This window comes from Rhipicephalus microplus, chromosome 7 (assembly GCF_043290135.1).
Source record: "Rhipicephalus microplus isolate Deutch F79 chromosome 7, USDA_Rmic, whole genome shotgun sequence".
NCBI lineage: Eukaryota > Metazoa > Arthropoda > Arachnida > Ixodida > Ixodidae > Rhipicephalus > Rhipicephalus microplus.
The window spans coordinates 158,981,770-158,994,678 of NC_134706.1; the positions used below are offsets into that span (position 1 = coordinate 158,981,770).

The following is a 12,909-nucleotide window of genomic DNA, read 5'->3' on the forward strand; positions in this document are numbered from 1 at the left end:
TTGCGAGTGGGGCACCAATTATTATCCCAAGGAGAAGTAAGGAGGACGTTAAAGAACCCCAGGTGGTCAAAATTTCTGGAGCCCTCCACTACGGCGTCTCTCATAATCATATGGTGGGACGTTAAACCCCACATCAATCAATCAATCAATCAATCCAAAACCACCATATGATTATGAGAGACGCCGTAGTGGAGGGCTCCAGAAATTTAGACCACCTGGGGTTCTTTAACGTGCACCCAAATCTGAGCACACGGGCCTACAACATTTCCGCCTCCATCGGAAATGCAGCCGCCGCAGCCGGGATTCAAACCCGCGCCCTGCGGATCAGCAGCCGAGTACCTTAGCCACTAGACCACCGCGGCGGGGATATGATGGTTTTGGGATGTTAAACCCCACGTATCAATCAATCATCAAGGAGAAGTAAGGTGACGGTATTCTTCAACTGGTAACATAATTTTCATGGAATCCTGAAGTAAAGAATATCCACGAAAGCGGGATTCAGTAATAAAAATGGCTTCAGGTATGATGGACATTGCAGGGCCATCCTGCAGGGACCACCACGCGAGAGCGTCGGTGTCCCTGGATGCCTCGGTGTCCTGGCACCCATACCAACTGCACTGCATTTAATTGTTTAGGGATTAAAGAGGTGAAAGCATTCCAAACGGAAGACTTGAAATAAGAAGTTGAATTTATGAATCTGCATACAAAGAGCGAACGAGTAACTATAACAATTGTCGAATCATTAACTGAAAGTCTTCCAAGGGTAAAATAATTGCGAAATGCTCTGCTTTAGATATGGGAGTATAGTGCGGGAGACGTACTGAGAATGACCAAGACAAAGTTTCTGAGAATATGCCTGCACCAGCTTTCTCTTCACATATGGATGCATCAGTGGCAATTACATTAGCATTTCCCATTTGAAGTAGATAGTCTTCTAATAAACCTATTATATATCTATACGGTAGCAGTTTGGCATTAAATGGAAATATGTCATCTCATTCAATTTTTGTTTTTGCCAATAACTTGTTTGAAACAATACTGTATATGTTAAAGTTTATGTTATAGCTGCTTGAGGCTTACATAGCCTACACTAAGGCGCATTAAAGAAACATTCTCGGTTCAGGTATGAATACAAATTGTAATCATCTAAGTGAGGAAGCATAAATTTGCACCTATGCATACTACTTGATTCATTCAATCAAGTTCTGTACTTCAGTTTCTCCTTCTCTGCTATTCCTTAATAGCCAGCTTGCAGGCACAACATTAAACAAATATAGCTTCTATGTCCAGCTAAGGTCACCTATTCGGAGAAGGGCTCAAATCCGCATAGCATTATTGTCGTAGCATAGCTACTGTGGCCAATGCCCCTTAAAGGGTTTGCACCACAGTAATGTCATCCCAACAGCGTATAAATTTTTATTCACAAACCTTTAATATATGCTTGCAACACAGCAACCTCCCGGTGTGTTCCCACAAGCGATGATGATGTGCACCATGCAATAACCATGCACAGGTGATGAAGTGCCTGATCAATACCCACAATATGAAATATTGTGTTAACTTACATCATGTACCCTACAAGCGTAGAAACTTTGTGAAGCTTATTAGGGAGTTTTGGAATAGCGGCCTCTAATCCCTTTGCTTGTGCACACTTTGGGTCAAGCAGGAGCGAAGTTTTTTCAAATAGCGTCTGCGGTGCTTTAGACACTGCCCTTATCCCAAGTCACTCTAGTCTTGGCAGAGAGCACTCACTTCCATGGTTGCCGCCACGTTTGTCTGATGCAACGCTTTTGGGGCAGGATTTGAGGCTCCCACTTAATTCGATAAATAGCGTCCCGAACACAAGACCCAAATGCAGTTTGGGTTTTTCGTATGTGCAGTGGCCTCGATGCTATTTCTTTGGTGTCCCTATTCGAAAACTCCCTATTATGACAAGATTCAAGCAATGGGACTCTAGAAAACAGACTAACAGCATCAGCAAAAACAACCTTTATTATAAAGCATCAGCAAAAACAACCTTTATTAATCCTTTCAGGTTCAACATTAGGTATGGCTCTGCAATTGCACTGCAGCTTAAATTGAGAAAAAAACTGCACACACACACTCACACACACATATACATACCACTCGCTTAAGAAAAAAAGAATGAGGTCAACAAAAACATCATCCATATGAGCACATGTGCATGTTTAAAATAAGTTAGGATGCTTTATGGCAATGGAAGCGAAACCGACTCAAATGTTTCAATAACTAATCACAATAGATGAAAGTGACCTTTATTATTGCTGTTTCAAATGTAAAGTCATATATGGAAGGCAATGAAATACACAAGAAAAGATCATTTCTGATAAAAATGCTGCTTGCAGAAGGAGTGAAAGTTCTACTTCACACAAAATGGCACAAGGCAGCAAAAAGGTGTTCTTGATAGCAAGTTAAATGTAAAATTTGGCTTGTCCCGAGAAGATAGAAGCAAACTACTGTGCACTTCGGACAATGTCATCTAATGCGTTCTGTTGCTTTTGTTGTAAATTAGACAAAAATGTAATATGTTCATATGAATGATAGAACAGAGGTACCAGATGATTTTTTATGAAAATTATTTATCAGGTGCTGAAAATTGCATGCACTGCAAGTACCATGTGGTTTTTCAGATCGATCTGCATAGGAGATGGTCGCAGGACAGCATACAGTTCTTGTTTCCGTGAATGTAGTTACATGCATTGCGTAGTAGCCACCCCACTGAACGCATCGTTTCCCCCTTATTAAAAGAACTCATCAGTAAAAACCTTTTCAGGCTTAAATTTGCTAACAATACTAAATTATACTCATTTGAGTTTTCTCAAGTAATGGGAGATAAGTACTTCCCCGAACTGAGTAAGGCAACGAATTTGCAGTGTTATTAACAGAGAAGTACGTGGCCCTGTGCATAAACATCCTAAAGGGTGTTATGACTAGACTGTAACCCGTCCAACACATTTTAGTCAACAATGCATGAAAGAATGAAGGAGCACTTATGTTGAAATGAACGAAAATGTTTTGCATAATTAACCCTTTGGTAGCATGCCTTGGTGAAATGGCCTACGGCCCGAAAACTTGTTTCACACTGGGCTTCAAATAGTGACCAACCACTGTAACAAAAGAACGAAGGATATTATGCTATTAACGCATTTCATTTACCAATGTGAGCATTCCAGTATACCACCTGCCAGCCCGATAACCGCACTTAACGGGGCCCTGAAACACTATTTTGAGTAACCATGGAATTGATTTGCCGGAAAAGCGTATTGCCTCACGAATTCAACGCTACAAAAATTATAAGAATCTGTTCGGAACGAGCACAGGTACAAATATTTGTCACATGCTGCAATCACATTCTCTTTTCTCTCGTCCCGACAAAAGCGATGTAAGCTAAGCAGGGAGGAATGGGAGGGGAAAATAAAAACGTCACACTCGCCTCGTGACCTTGAGCGCTTTTTCTTTTTTTCTTCATTGATTGCGATCGCGTGTGCACGCATGGACAAGTGATGGTCTCTTGCGGGGATCTCTGTAACAACCGAGCACGCCATATTCAAATCAGCCCATTTTTGGGCATATTCCGCGATTTGTCGAGGGAGGACAAAGCAATTTTTAGCTAACTTTGATAATTTATTGCGAATTCCAGGCCGCGTGCTTCGCTATAACGTTTGGCTCGCGTGCTCTCGGAAGCATCTACTATCGATCAGCAGCGCTTTCCGACCATGCTCGAAAAGTGTTGCAGGGCCCCTCTAAAAAGGTGGTAATACCAGATTTGTGGTCAGCAGGTTCTTTGCTCTGCTCCATGCATCAACAATAATGTTGTCGCAACACACCCCCTTTATATTAATGGAGGGGTTATACTGTGACGAACCTTTGTTCCCCCCGAAGGGTAAACCTATGCAAGCCTATGCTCACACAACGAATCTGGTGTGACGTCACTACAACTTTCGTTGTCCTCCCTACAAATTGATTGATATGTGGAGTTTAACGTTGCAAAACCACCACATAATTATGAGAGATGCCGTAGTGGAGGGCTCCAGAAATTTTGACCACCTAGGGTTTTTTAACGTGCAGCCAAAACTGAGCACACAGGCCTACAGTATTTTCGCATCCATCGAAAATGCAGCCGCCGCAGCCACGATTTGATCCTGCGACTTGCGGGTGACCAGCTGAGTACCTTAGCAAGTAGACCACTGCGGCAGGGCTGCCCTCCCTACAAAGCTATGACAGTTCTGGACAAGCTTGCGATAGGCTTCGGTCGGGAGAATGAGCAGTTAGGTACACTTTGGAGGCGAATTAAAATATATTCTAAACATATAATGTGACCAATCGCGAGGATTGTCCTAGCATACAAAGAAAACCCACAAGACGCTTGCTTTAGCCTCGAAATTTGGTGGCACCACCCCTTTAAGTTTTGACTAGCCCAGAAGTGAGTGCTACATGATTGAGAGAACATCTGAATAGTGATCCCACACTTAAGCATACACAATGAAACACGGTGCTTGCGAGCCATCATTAGCACCACCACTGACATTACTTTGTCAAACAATCATAATTTATGAGCATGCTTTATGCAAGGCATAATAAAGGCATCGCATGTCGTTACACTTGACGAGGCTGCGGATCAATCAAGCTAATCTGTTTATTCCCCACATGCTTTTGCTAGGGAAGAAAAGTCCAATTCTTTCCAGCTACCAGTTGAGAATTGCTCGCCTCCTTCATTATCAACAATATTTCACAATTTTTATATCCCCCTCGGCAGCAGTGTACACATAAAATTCAGAGAAATGTCACGCACGGCATGTTTCTTCAAATGGCTCGAAAGTCGGTGTACACATTCGTGCAGGCATCCAGAGTGGACAAACAGCAGCGATTTGGTTGAACTGCGTATTGCTGCAGATCACTTTGCTAGAGACACCACAGTATTTGACGATCACTCAATGTGACCTGTTTCACAACTAATGTAAAGATATTTTCCTTTGTTCCAAATGAGTGCTACCAAAAATCCAACTGCATGCATTGTGGGCCAAATATTTGATTATTTCAGGAGTAAAGCTCCTTAGGGCATGGGTCTCTATATCCCATGGGGTTTGTTGTTGGTGTTGTACATGGCCACCGGTGGCGGTACTTGTATGTGCAACTAGGTGGCGGTACTTGTAGTTGATCATGCTTGTATTTGGTAAAATTTAAACTAGATGGTGATACTTGTAGTTGAGGTTTGTAGTTGATAAATTTAAAACTTGATAACTTTAAAACTACATGAATGTACTTGTAGCTGATGATGAAAGATGCGAGATGTTATAATATGAATGATGTCACATAAGGGGCGTACCATTGGTGAAATGCATTCGTTCGGCAAACAACGCTAGGCGGAGCGTTGTGATAAAATTCGCTCGCTGTTGGCGCGCGCTCCGAGTTGATGAGCGATTCTAGAAGGAGGAAGAAGTCACCTAATTTCTGTCTGCCTCCCACACGGCGCAGTGCCTAAGAGCTCGAAGTCATTGGATGGACAAGGCTGCGGAGCGTAGATCGCGCTGCCGCAGCCTTGCGCGATCTACACTCCCCAGCCTTGTTGATTTCTATATATACACACACAGTGTTTCTCACAACGTATTTATATCATGATCGACTGGGCTAATTACACATGATTCTCTTCAGAACTTCACTCACTCGTCATCATTCACCTCGTGGATATGCCGCAATTTTTTATACAAGAATGGAAGGTGACCAATTGGACAGTAATTAGATATTTGATTACTTGATAATTGTTAATTACTAACACTACCAGAAAACAATATATCTTTTTATTTTCTTTCTTGAAGTTTGATAATGAGTGCCTTGGAATCATGCCAAGCAAAATGACGCATTTCCAGACAGTGGATCATCATTTGTGCCCGAAAGGATAGCCCGAACCACTGCAAGGAGGTGAAAATTTAGATCCTGATACACCATAGTATCATACATGCACTTTGTTTCACCACAAAGTAACCATGAATAACCGGCCAACAGTAGCATGCATTACCAAAGAGATGATGCCTCTGGGCGAGTGTTATTTACAAGTTGACACCAAGCTACTTTGCAAATACGAACGAACCAGCAAAATTCTGCAATTCAACTGCAATTTAAAGCTGTCCCTAGTAACTCACGGATGATATCGAAAGTTCCCATAAAGCCTGGTATGTAGCCTCATTGAAAAGTTTTGATTTGTAACACCTGTTTGAACCCAGACCCTTTCGTTGAAGAAGTTGCAGAATCCACAACCAGCAACATTTGAAGCAAACTGTACACGAAGTCTGTGATGTGATAATCAGAAGTTCCACACACACAAGTACTTTCACCCAGCTACGGCAGTGTTACAGAGTATGAGTGATGCCCACAACTTTGCATGCTTCACAGTATTATCGGCATAGCTGGTGCTCCAAAAGCACGCCAACCAAAGCAGCCTAGTTTACACACGTACAGGAACGAGGTAGCCAGGGGGCCTGAATTGCAAAGATATGAAGAGCATACTTGACACAACGATGACAAAACCAAAACAAAATGCTTTATTCATAATAAATGCTGCCTTAGCTTTTTAAACTCTTCTGTTCAAGTGGTTTGCCTCCTTTTGATAATTCTGCCACCTGCTTACCATCGTTAGTACTAGTATACCATGACTAGAGTTAATTCAGCATATACTAAACACACATTGAGGCTCCAGCCAAGCTTCCTGCACTTGTTTCTTCGACAAGCAATTTCAGAGATAAAAATGTGCGGTCTTCCTTTAGGCTAAGCCTTTTGCTTCTACTTGTAAAGCTCTGAGGCCATTACGCAGATGCCTTCAAATGTAGACAGCTTCCACGTCTTGCTGTGAAATTGGTAGTTCGGTACGCCAAGGCCACTTGGAAGTGTTGAGGCCTCTCTTTGCCTCCTGCCCCTCCTATCAGTACAAAGGCACTAACTGTGAAATAATTACTCCACTTACAGCCAAAGCAGAAAGACCAGCTCATCCCCATGAATCAAACTACATGGCTACTGAGGACGTAAATCAACGAAGGATTTTCGTTCCCGATGGCACTTTCAGAGACTCGACCACCAACCCTATAGTAATTCTTAATTTTCCATACACAAAATTATATATATACATACAAAAAAAAGAAGTCATGACAACACAACTCCATTGTATAGTCAATGGGCAGCAGCTGTAACACGTAAGAAAACTGTAATGACTTCAGAGCCCCAATATCTCTTCAGATACCCTTGCTGCACATTGATAATTTGTACGATGGCTACACGTGGAACAGCCTGATGCTAGCAGTAGGTATATGCTATACAAACAGCGTCCATGCATGCATACAGCGCAAAATTTTGCAAAAGCGCATTTGAAACGTGTAGTGAACTGACATTCGTTTTTCAAAATAGAGATTCCTTCAATCAACGAAGTCCCAGCAGGTGGATGCATCAGAGTCCTCACTGCCAGCTGTGCCTTGCTAAGCTTTTCAAAGCATTTGAATAATGCAGTACAGCATTGTTTAAGAAAAGTTTAAATGGGAAAGAAACTGAGCACTTTTGTTTCTTTTACAAGTTTGAAAACTACAGTGCATCTTGAAAGTACTGTTGAACAGACAGACCACATGTGCGAGAGAAGACTAGGGCATGCTACAGTCGTGCACCATTTGCACATGCAACATTTGCAGAGCCAGGGAGGCTGCGAGACTGGCTTACATCACACAACACTTGCTGTAAGGCACCACTAAAACAGATCCACTAGTTTGCATAAACAGAGCCTAGTGTTTGTAGATAAAGCACTTTTACAGACCTCTACGTCGATAGAACATGACACACCGTCACAGAAAGCATATATGTGCCGAATTAAGACTATGACCAATGTGTAGATTATGCTACTACAAGAGGAAAAGCTTGGTGTTGATGTGCACTGCTTGCATGGTGGTTCGCCCACCACTACGATACTGGCCAATACAAGGACTTGTCTAAGGACTTGTGCAATGCAAAGAGAGTCTTTGTGCGTCTCACATACCTATGTACATTTACGAGTTTACAGAGACATGACATGGCCAAACAGTTCAAAATGTTACACTAGCACATGAAAATGGACGCTTTTGTACCAGTTTTCCCAAGTCTGTCTAACAATGTAAAAGTTATGCAGTCACACACACCAGCTGTGAGAGTGAGAATGCCAAGAATAACATGTGCACAGATCTACACACTGAACATTTGATATTGACCCATAGGGGCAAAACCTGCAAAAATCTATTTTTTAAATCTAACTCTGATGTAGGTTTTAAATTTTTTTTTCCCACACGCACCTTGCCAATATACTGATGTCCTGGCAGGCAACTTTAATGAAATAAAATTCCAAAGTAAACTATGGACCACTATTTTTTTTCGTAGCATCTTTGTTTCACAGTAGTGAACACAGCATGTGAAAAATGTGCAAGCGAATTGTTAAACGTCCTTGCCTAATCACTTTTTAGAAAATGAAACAAGCACGGGGACATGTAACACATCAGCGAAATGTTTCAACCACTGAATAGTTAGCCAGCACATTATGTTTCAGTATCTGAAAATAAACACAAAAAGCTGCATCCATCCATGCAAGGCACTTGTGATATTGCACGGCACTTCTTATGCACGCTGCCTGTAATGCACCCATCAATATACAAGCTATGAACAACACGCAAACACGCACCAGAAACTCGAATGCCCTACGCATCATGACACGGCCTTGAGAATATCAAGCCTTGTGGCCTCGTTTATTTACCCATTTTCAAGTAAGGCAAGAGGCAACTCTTGTCTGAGAGATACCCTATCTTACAGTATCAATATTGCCGGGAGTGATCATCGATGTGAGAGGCGAAAGCTGTGGTGCATATTTGCCATACCATACCACATTATATTACTGTATAAAAAACAGACAATAAATGTTGTACACCAGTTTTTGACAGAAGCCAGTCTTTAGTTCTTTTTTCAATTCCTTAGCTTCTCTACAGATGAATTTGGCAGTACTGAATTGCGCAGTATAGACCACAAATGCTGGGTTGAACTGCGTAAATTTACTGTCTTTGCGTAAGTATGGATGACTGAGGCACAAAATCGTGAAAAAGGGAAAAAAAGAAAGAACAGCACCTCCAGGGACTCTAGGCAAGAGCACCAAAGAAACAGATAGAGCGCTCATGGAAGCATTCTTCATGAAAATGAAGGTCTAACTGTATCAGTGACACGTCTATAACGTTGTATTCGACAGAGATGCCCTTTCTCGATAGCTTGTCTTAAACATATTGGTATTTAGAGCCCGTAAAAATACAGGCAGCGAAAGACAAGAGTTAGACAGACGAGCACTCTCTTAAAACTGAGATTTCAGCAGTTTTATCCTACACCGAACATGGAAACACATTCGTGAAACTACAACCTAAAAAAAACAACAGGAGGACATCTATCACCTCAGAGTTAAAAAACGCAAAAAAACCCACGTGCCTCCTAAGGTGACAGCTGCCCTGCTGTTTTTTTTTTTAGATTGCAGTTTCACGCATGCGTTTCTGTGTTCGGTGTAGGATAAAACCTGTCCTTTTCTGTGAATAAGCTTTAGTTCTAAGAGAGCGCTCGTCTGTCTAACTTTGTCTTTTGTTTCTTACCCTTTTTCAAACTCTAAATACCACTATGTTCAAGTACAAACTTGCCCAAATTTCAGTGTTTTTAAAGCTTGTTTGGCCATGTTGCTGTCTGTCATTTGTTGCCTGTTCACGCATGTGCAAAAATGTCCTTCTTCCTGCGCGGTTCTCAGAGACTTGTTGAACAGTTGCAGGCGCATAGTCAGGAATTTTTATCTAGGGGGGGGGGGGGGGGTACCACCTGGATTTCGGGAGGGGCACCACCTTAAGTGGCCATTTTTCGCTCTCTATGCCATGGCGAAAAAAAAGTTTCAGGAGGTGGGGCACGTGCTTGGTGTGCCACCCCCTGGCTGCGCCCCTAACAGTTGGCAGTCGATGCTGCTCTCTTTTTTTCTGTTCCTCCTTTTTGCACTACACGTTTTTCGTGCCTCAGTCATCTATACCTAAGCAAATTAAGCACCAAATCGCCCAAAAATAAGTCCTTTTGGAATATCTTACTGTCCTTGCAATCTGTCGTGTTCATATAAATACAAAGAAGAACATACTAAGATGAGTTTCCAGCACTGGCCAAACTAATGTACACTAAACAGTGCTAAGAAAAACAGCTTTCAAGGTTAAACACAAGCGGTGAATGCGATCCTCACACATTTCATGATATGACGGCTGTTCATAAATGCAAGCATCGGCAATAAATGAGTTCACACAGAACCATTAGTGTTGACAGAAAGTGCAATCATTATAAATGAAGCAATTTTTTACACCTTTGCTTAGTTCATGGCACTTAGAATAAAAAAAGGAGCTTATAACCCCACTCTTCTTAATGCTTTGGTCAATAAGCTTCGGATGCCCATATGTGGCTACAATTTTCTCAAAATAAGTAAACTCTTAAAGATATTGATATGGGGTACTAGCGTGGCCAATTACAGGTACATATAGGCTGTTCTACTGATTAGCACAAATATATGAAAAATAAAGTCCCTAGCTTTGCATCAGCAAGTGTGACACCAACTGTCATTTGCTGTGCCAACAAGGAAGATAAATAGTATGTGCAACTACAGTAGACTCAGTTAACAAAAAAAACAGTTAAACGGGACTGCTGCTTAAATGGAACTACTGCCTCTAATATCAACTTCATACTTGGATTCTGCACCCCTGTTCTCTCAGTGAATTCCTGCTAAATGGAACACATTTTCCTAGTCCCTTCAGGTTCTCTTCAACTAGAATCTAATGCACTCACAAAACATTGCAAGTTGCAAGATTATAGCAATGAAAATTTCAACGGCTGTCCCAGGACATACTTATGCTACTTAACTGTCACCAATACTTATGGTATAGCAGGCCCACGAAAACATAAGAATGCCACCTCTTGAATGACGTCTAATATTCAATATCTGCTAGCCAAACTATTTTGTTGGCTTTTTTTTTTTAAATCACATCTGCTAGCCAAACTATTTTGTTGGCTTTTTTTAAAAATCACAAAGCAACCAAATAAAATGATTCGACTCAAGACGGTGCAGAACCTTTTACAGCGCAGCGTGGAATTGATGCTAAAAAAGTATTCGCTAAAATATAACCGGTTCTTACCAGATACCTTAAAATGTTCGGGCCTGAAATGGTTTCGATGAATGCAAGTCCATTGAAAGCTTTTACTGCGAATAGATGCACTTTTTGGAATTTCTTGCCGTGTTGAAGTAGGCAGATGTTTTAGTGACAAGTGCCTTAAATTTTTACACATTGCTCAAGTTTGCCTGTACCTGCAATGTACCTCAAGAATTACATATTTCTGCTTGGTACTTTCCAAGTGCTTACTAAGTAAATAATCGAACAAATGCAGACTGCAAATTTAGGCTCAGCAGTCCCTGTGACAGGCTTTGCACAGTCAAACGCTAATGTTCCTTACAAGCGTAGCTTGAGGCTCACGAGGCATAAAAAGAAATGGCAGTGCTGTAACCCCTAGAACGAAAATTTTATCTACAAGTATTTGTGCAAAACCTGCTTGTGCGCACGATGAGAAACAAACAAAAAGTTTATGTCTTACTCTCAAGTGGTTGTGGCAGTTGAGTTCTCTACGAACAGCCCACAAATGCACTTGAACACAAACATACCATGCGAACGCTTCTGTGACCTGTTGCGATAGTTTGAGAGCTTGCATCTAGAAGCCAACACAAAAACATGCACACACAATAAAACAATAGGTGCTTTTCTTTTTGTTCAGGCACTCTCCGCCATAATAGCCTATGCCTCTCTTCAGTGCAAACGACAGACCAAAACTTTGTGCATCCAAAAAAAAAAAAAGCACATCATCTTAGCTTGGTTGTGCCCTGGCTTCAAAAATGAAAATAAAAAAATATGGCAATTACTTATCAAACAACGCTTTAAAGACAAGACATCTTTGCAGCAATGCACAACCGTAACGCAGGCATGTATGTGGTCAAAAGATGACTAAACTCCGTTCACTTACAATGCACAAGCACCGCCAGTGCTGCTACCCTACATGGTCAGATCTTAAAAAAAAAAGTGTGGATGTGACCGGCCCCAAGTGCTACGCACCACATCACAACACAACACTTTCATGACAAGAGCAGAGTGGGTTGCTTTCTGCCATACGGCGAGTGTTCCAGAGTGCAGCGTCAGTAGCCTTCCACGGTCTGGACCATGACTGTACAATTGCTCGAGGCATTCTAACGACGACTCACAAGCATGTAGCAGTTGGTAAGGAGTGGAGCACTGCAACATAACACTCCAGGCGAGTCAACACTTCAAAAACTTTGTGCACCACAGTACACATGAACAGATGAGCAACGCACCAGTTCAAAGCCACGGGTCATCCCCTTCGGCAACTGCAAGCACGATGGCGCGAAAACTGTCAAAGGCACAACCCCACCATGGCACCTCAGAGTCTGCCGAGGAAACATAGCCTGCCCCCTTCCCCACCTTTCCACGTGGCTTTCAAGGATCTGGCCACAGATGGCTTGCTACACAGGTTGCCCGTGGACGCGCAGCCGGTAGAGGCACGTGTACTCCAGATTTCCATGGTTGCTCAGGATCTTCATTTCCACGTACTCATACACTGCTTGCTTGGCATCCTAGATAAACAAAGGACAATTTGCGGAAATTAAACAACTCCATTTATTAGGACAGAAACAGAGTGAGCCAACAAAATGGCACACGAAGATGAAAGGGCGTTTATCGCTGCTTTGGTACAGGTATGTACCGTCTATGTATTATCTGTAGGGGTGTGCGAATATTTAAAGAATTGTTTTCTTAATATTTTTTGAATATTGTT

At 42.0% G+C, this 12,909-nt stretch overlaps 1 protein-coding gene across 2 annotated transcripts in view; it reads right to left on the reverse strand.

Moving 5' to 3' along the window:
* Window positions 1–1,974: 1,974 nt before the first annotated feature.
* The window catches only part of LOC119179842 (uncharacterized), a 193,886-nt gene continuing 182,951 nt past the window's right edge, over window positions 1,975–12,909 (reverse strand). For both annotated transcript variants that reach the window (XM_075869874.1, XM_037430960.2), the window contains one exon: window positions 1,975–12,709. In XM_075869874.1, coding sequence (XP_075725989.1) covers window positions 12,599–12,709 — 111 coding nt within the window. In that variant the 3' untranslated portion in view covers window positions 1,975–12,598. The remainder of the gene's footprint in view (window positions 12,710–12,909) is intronic.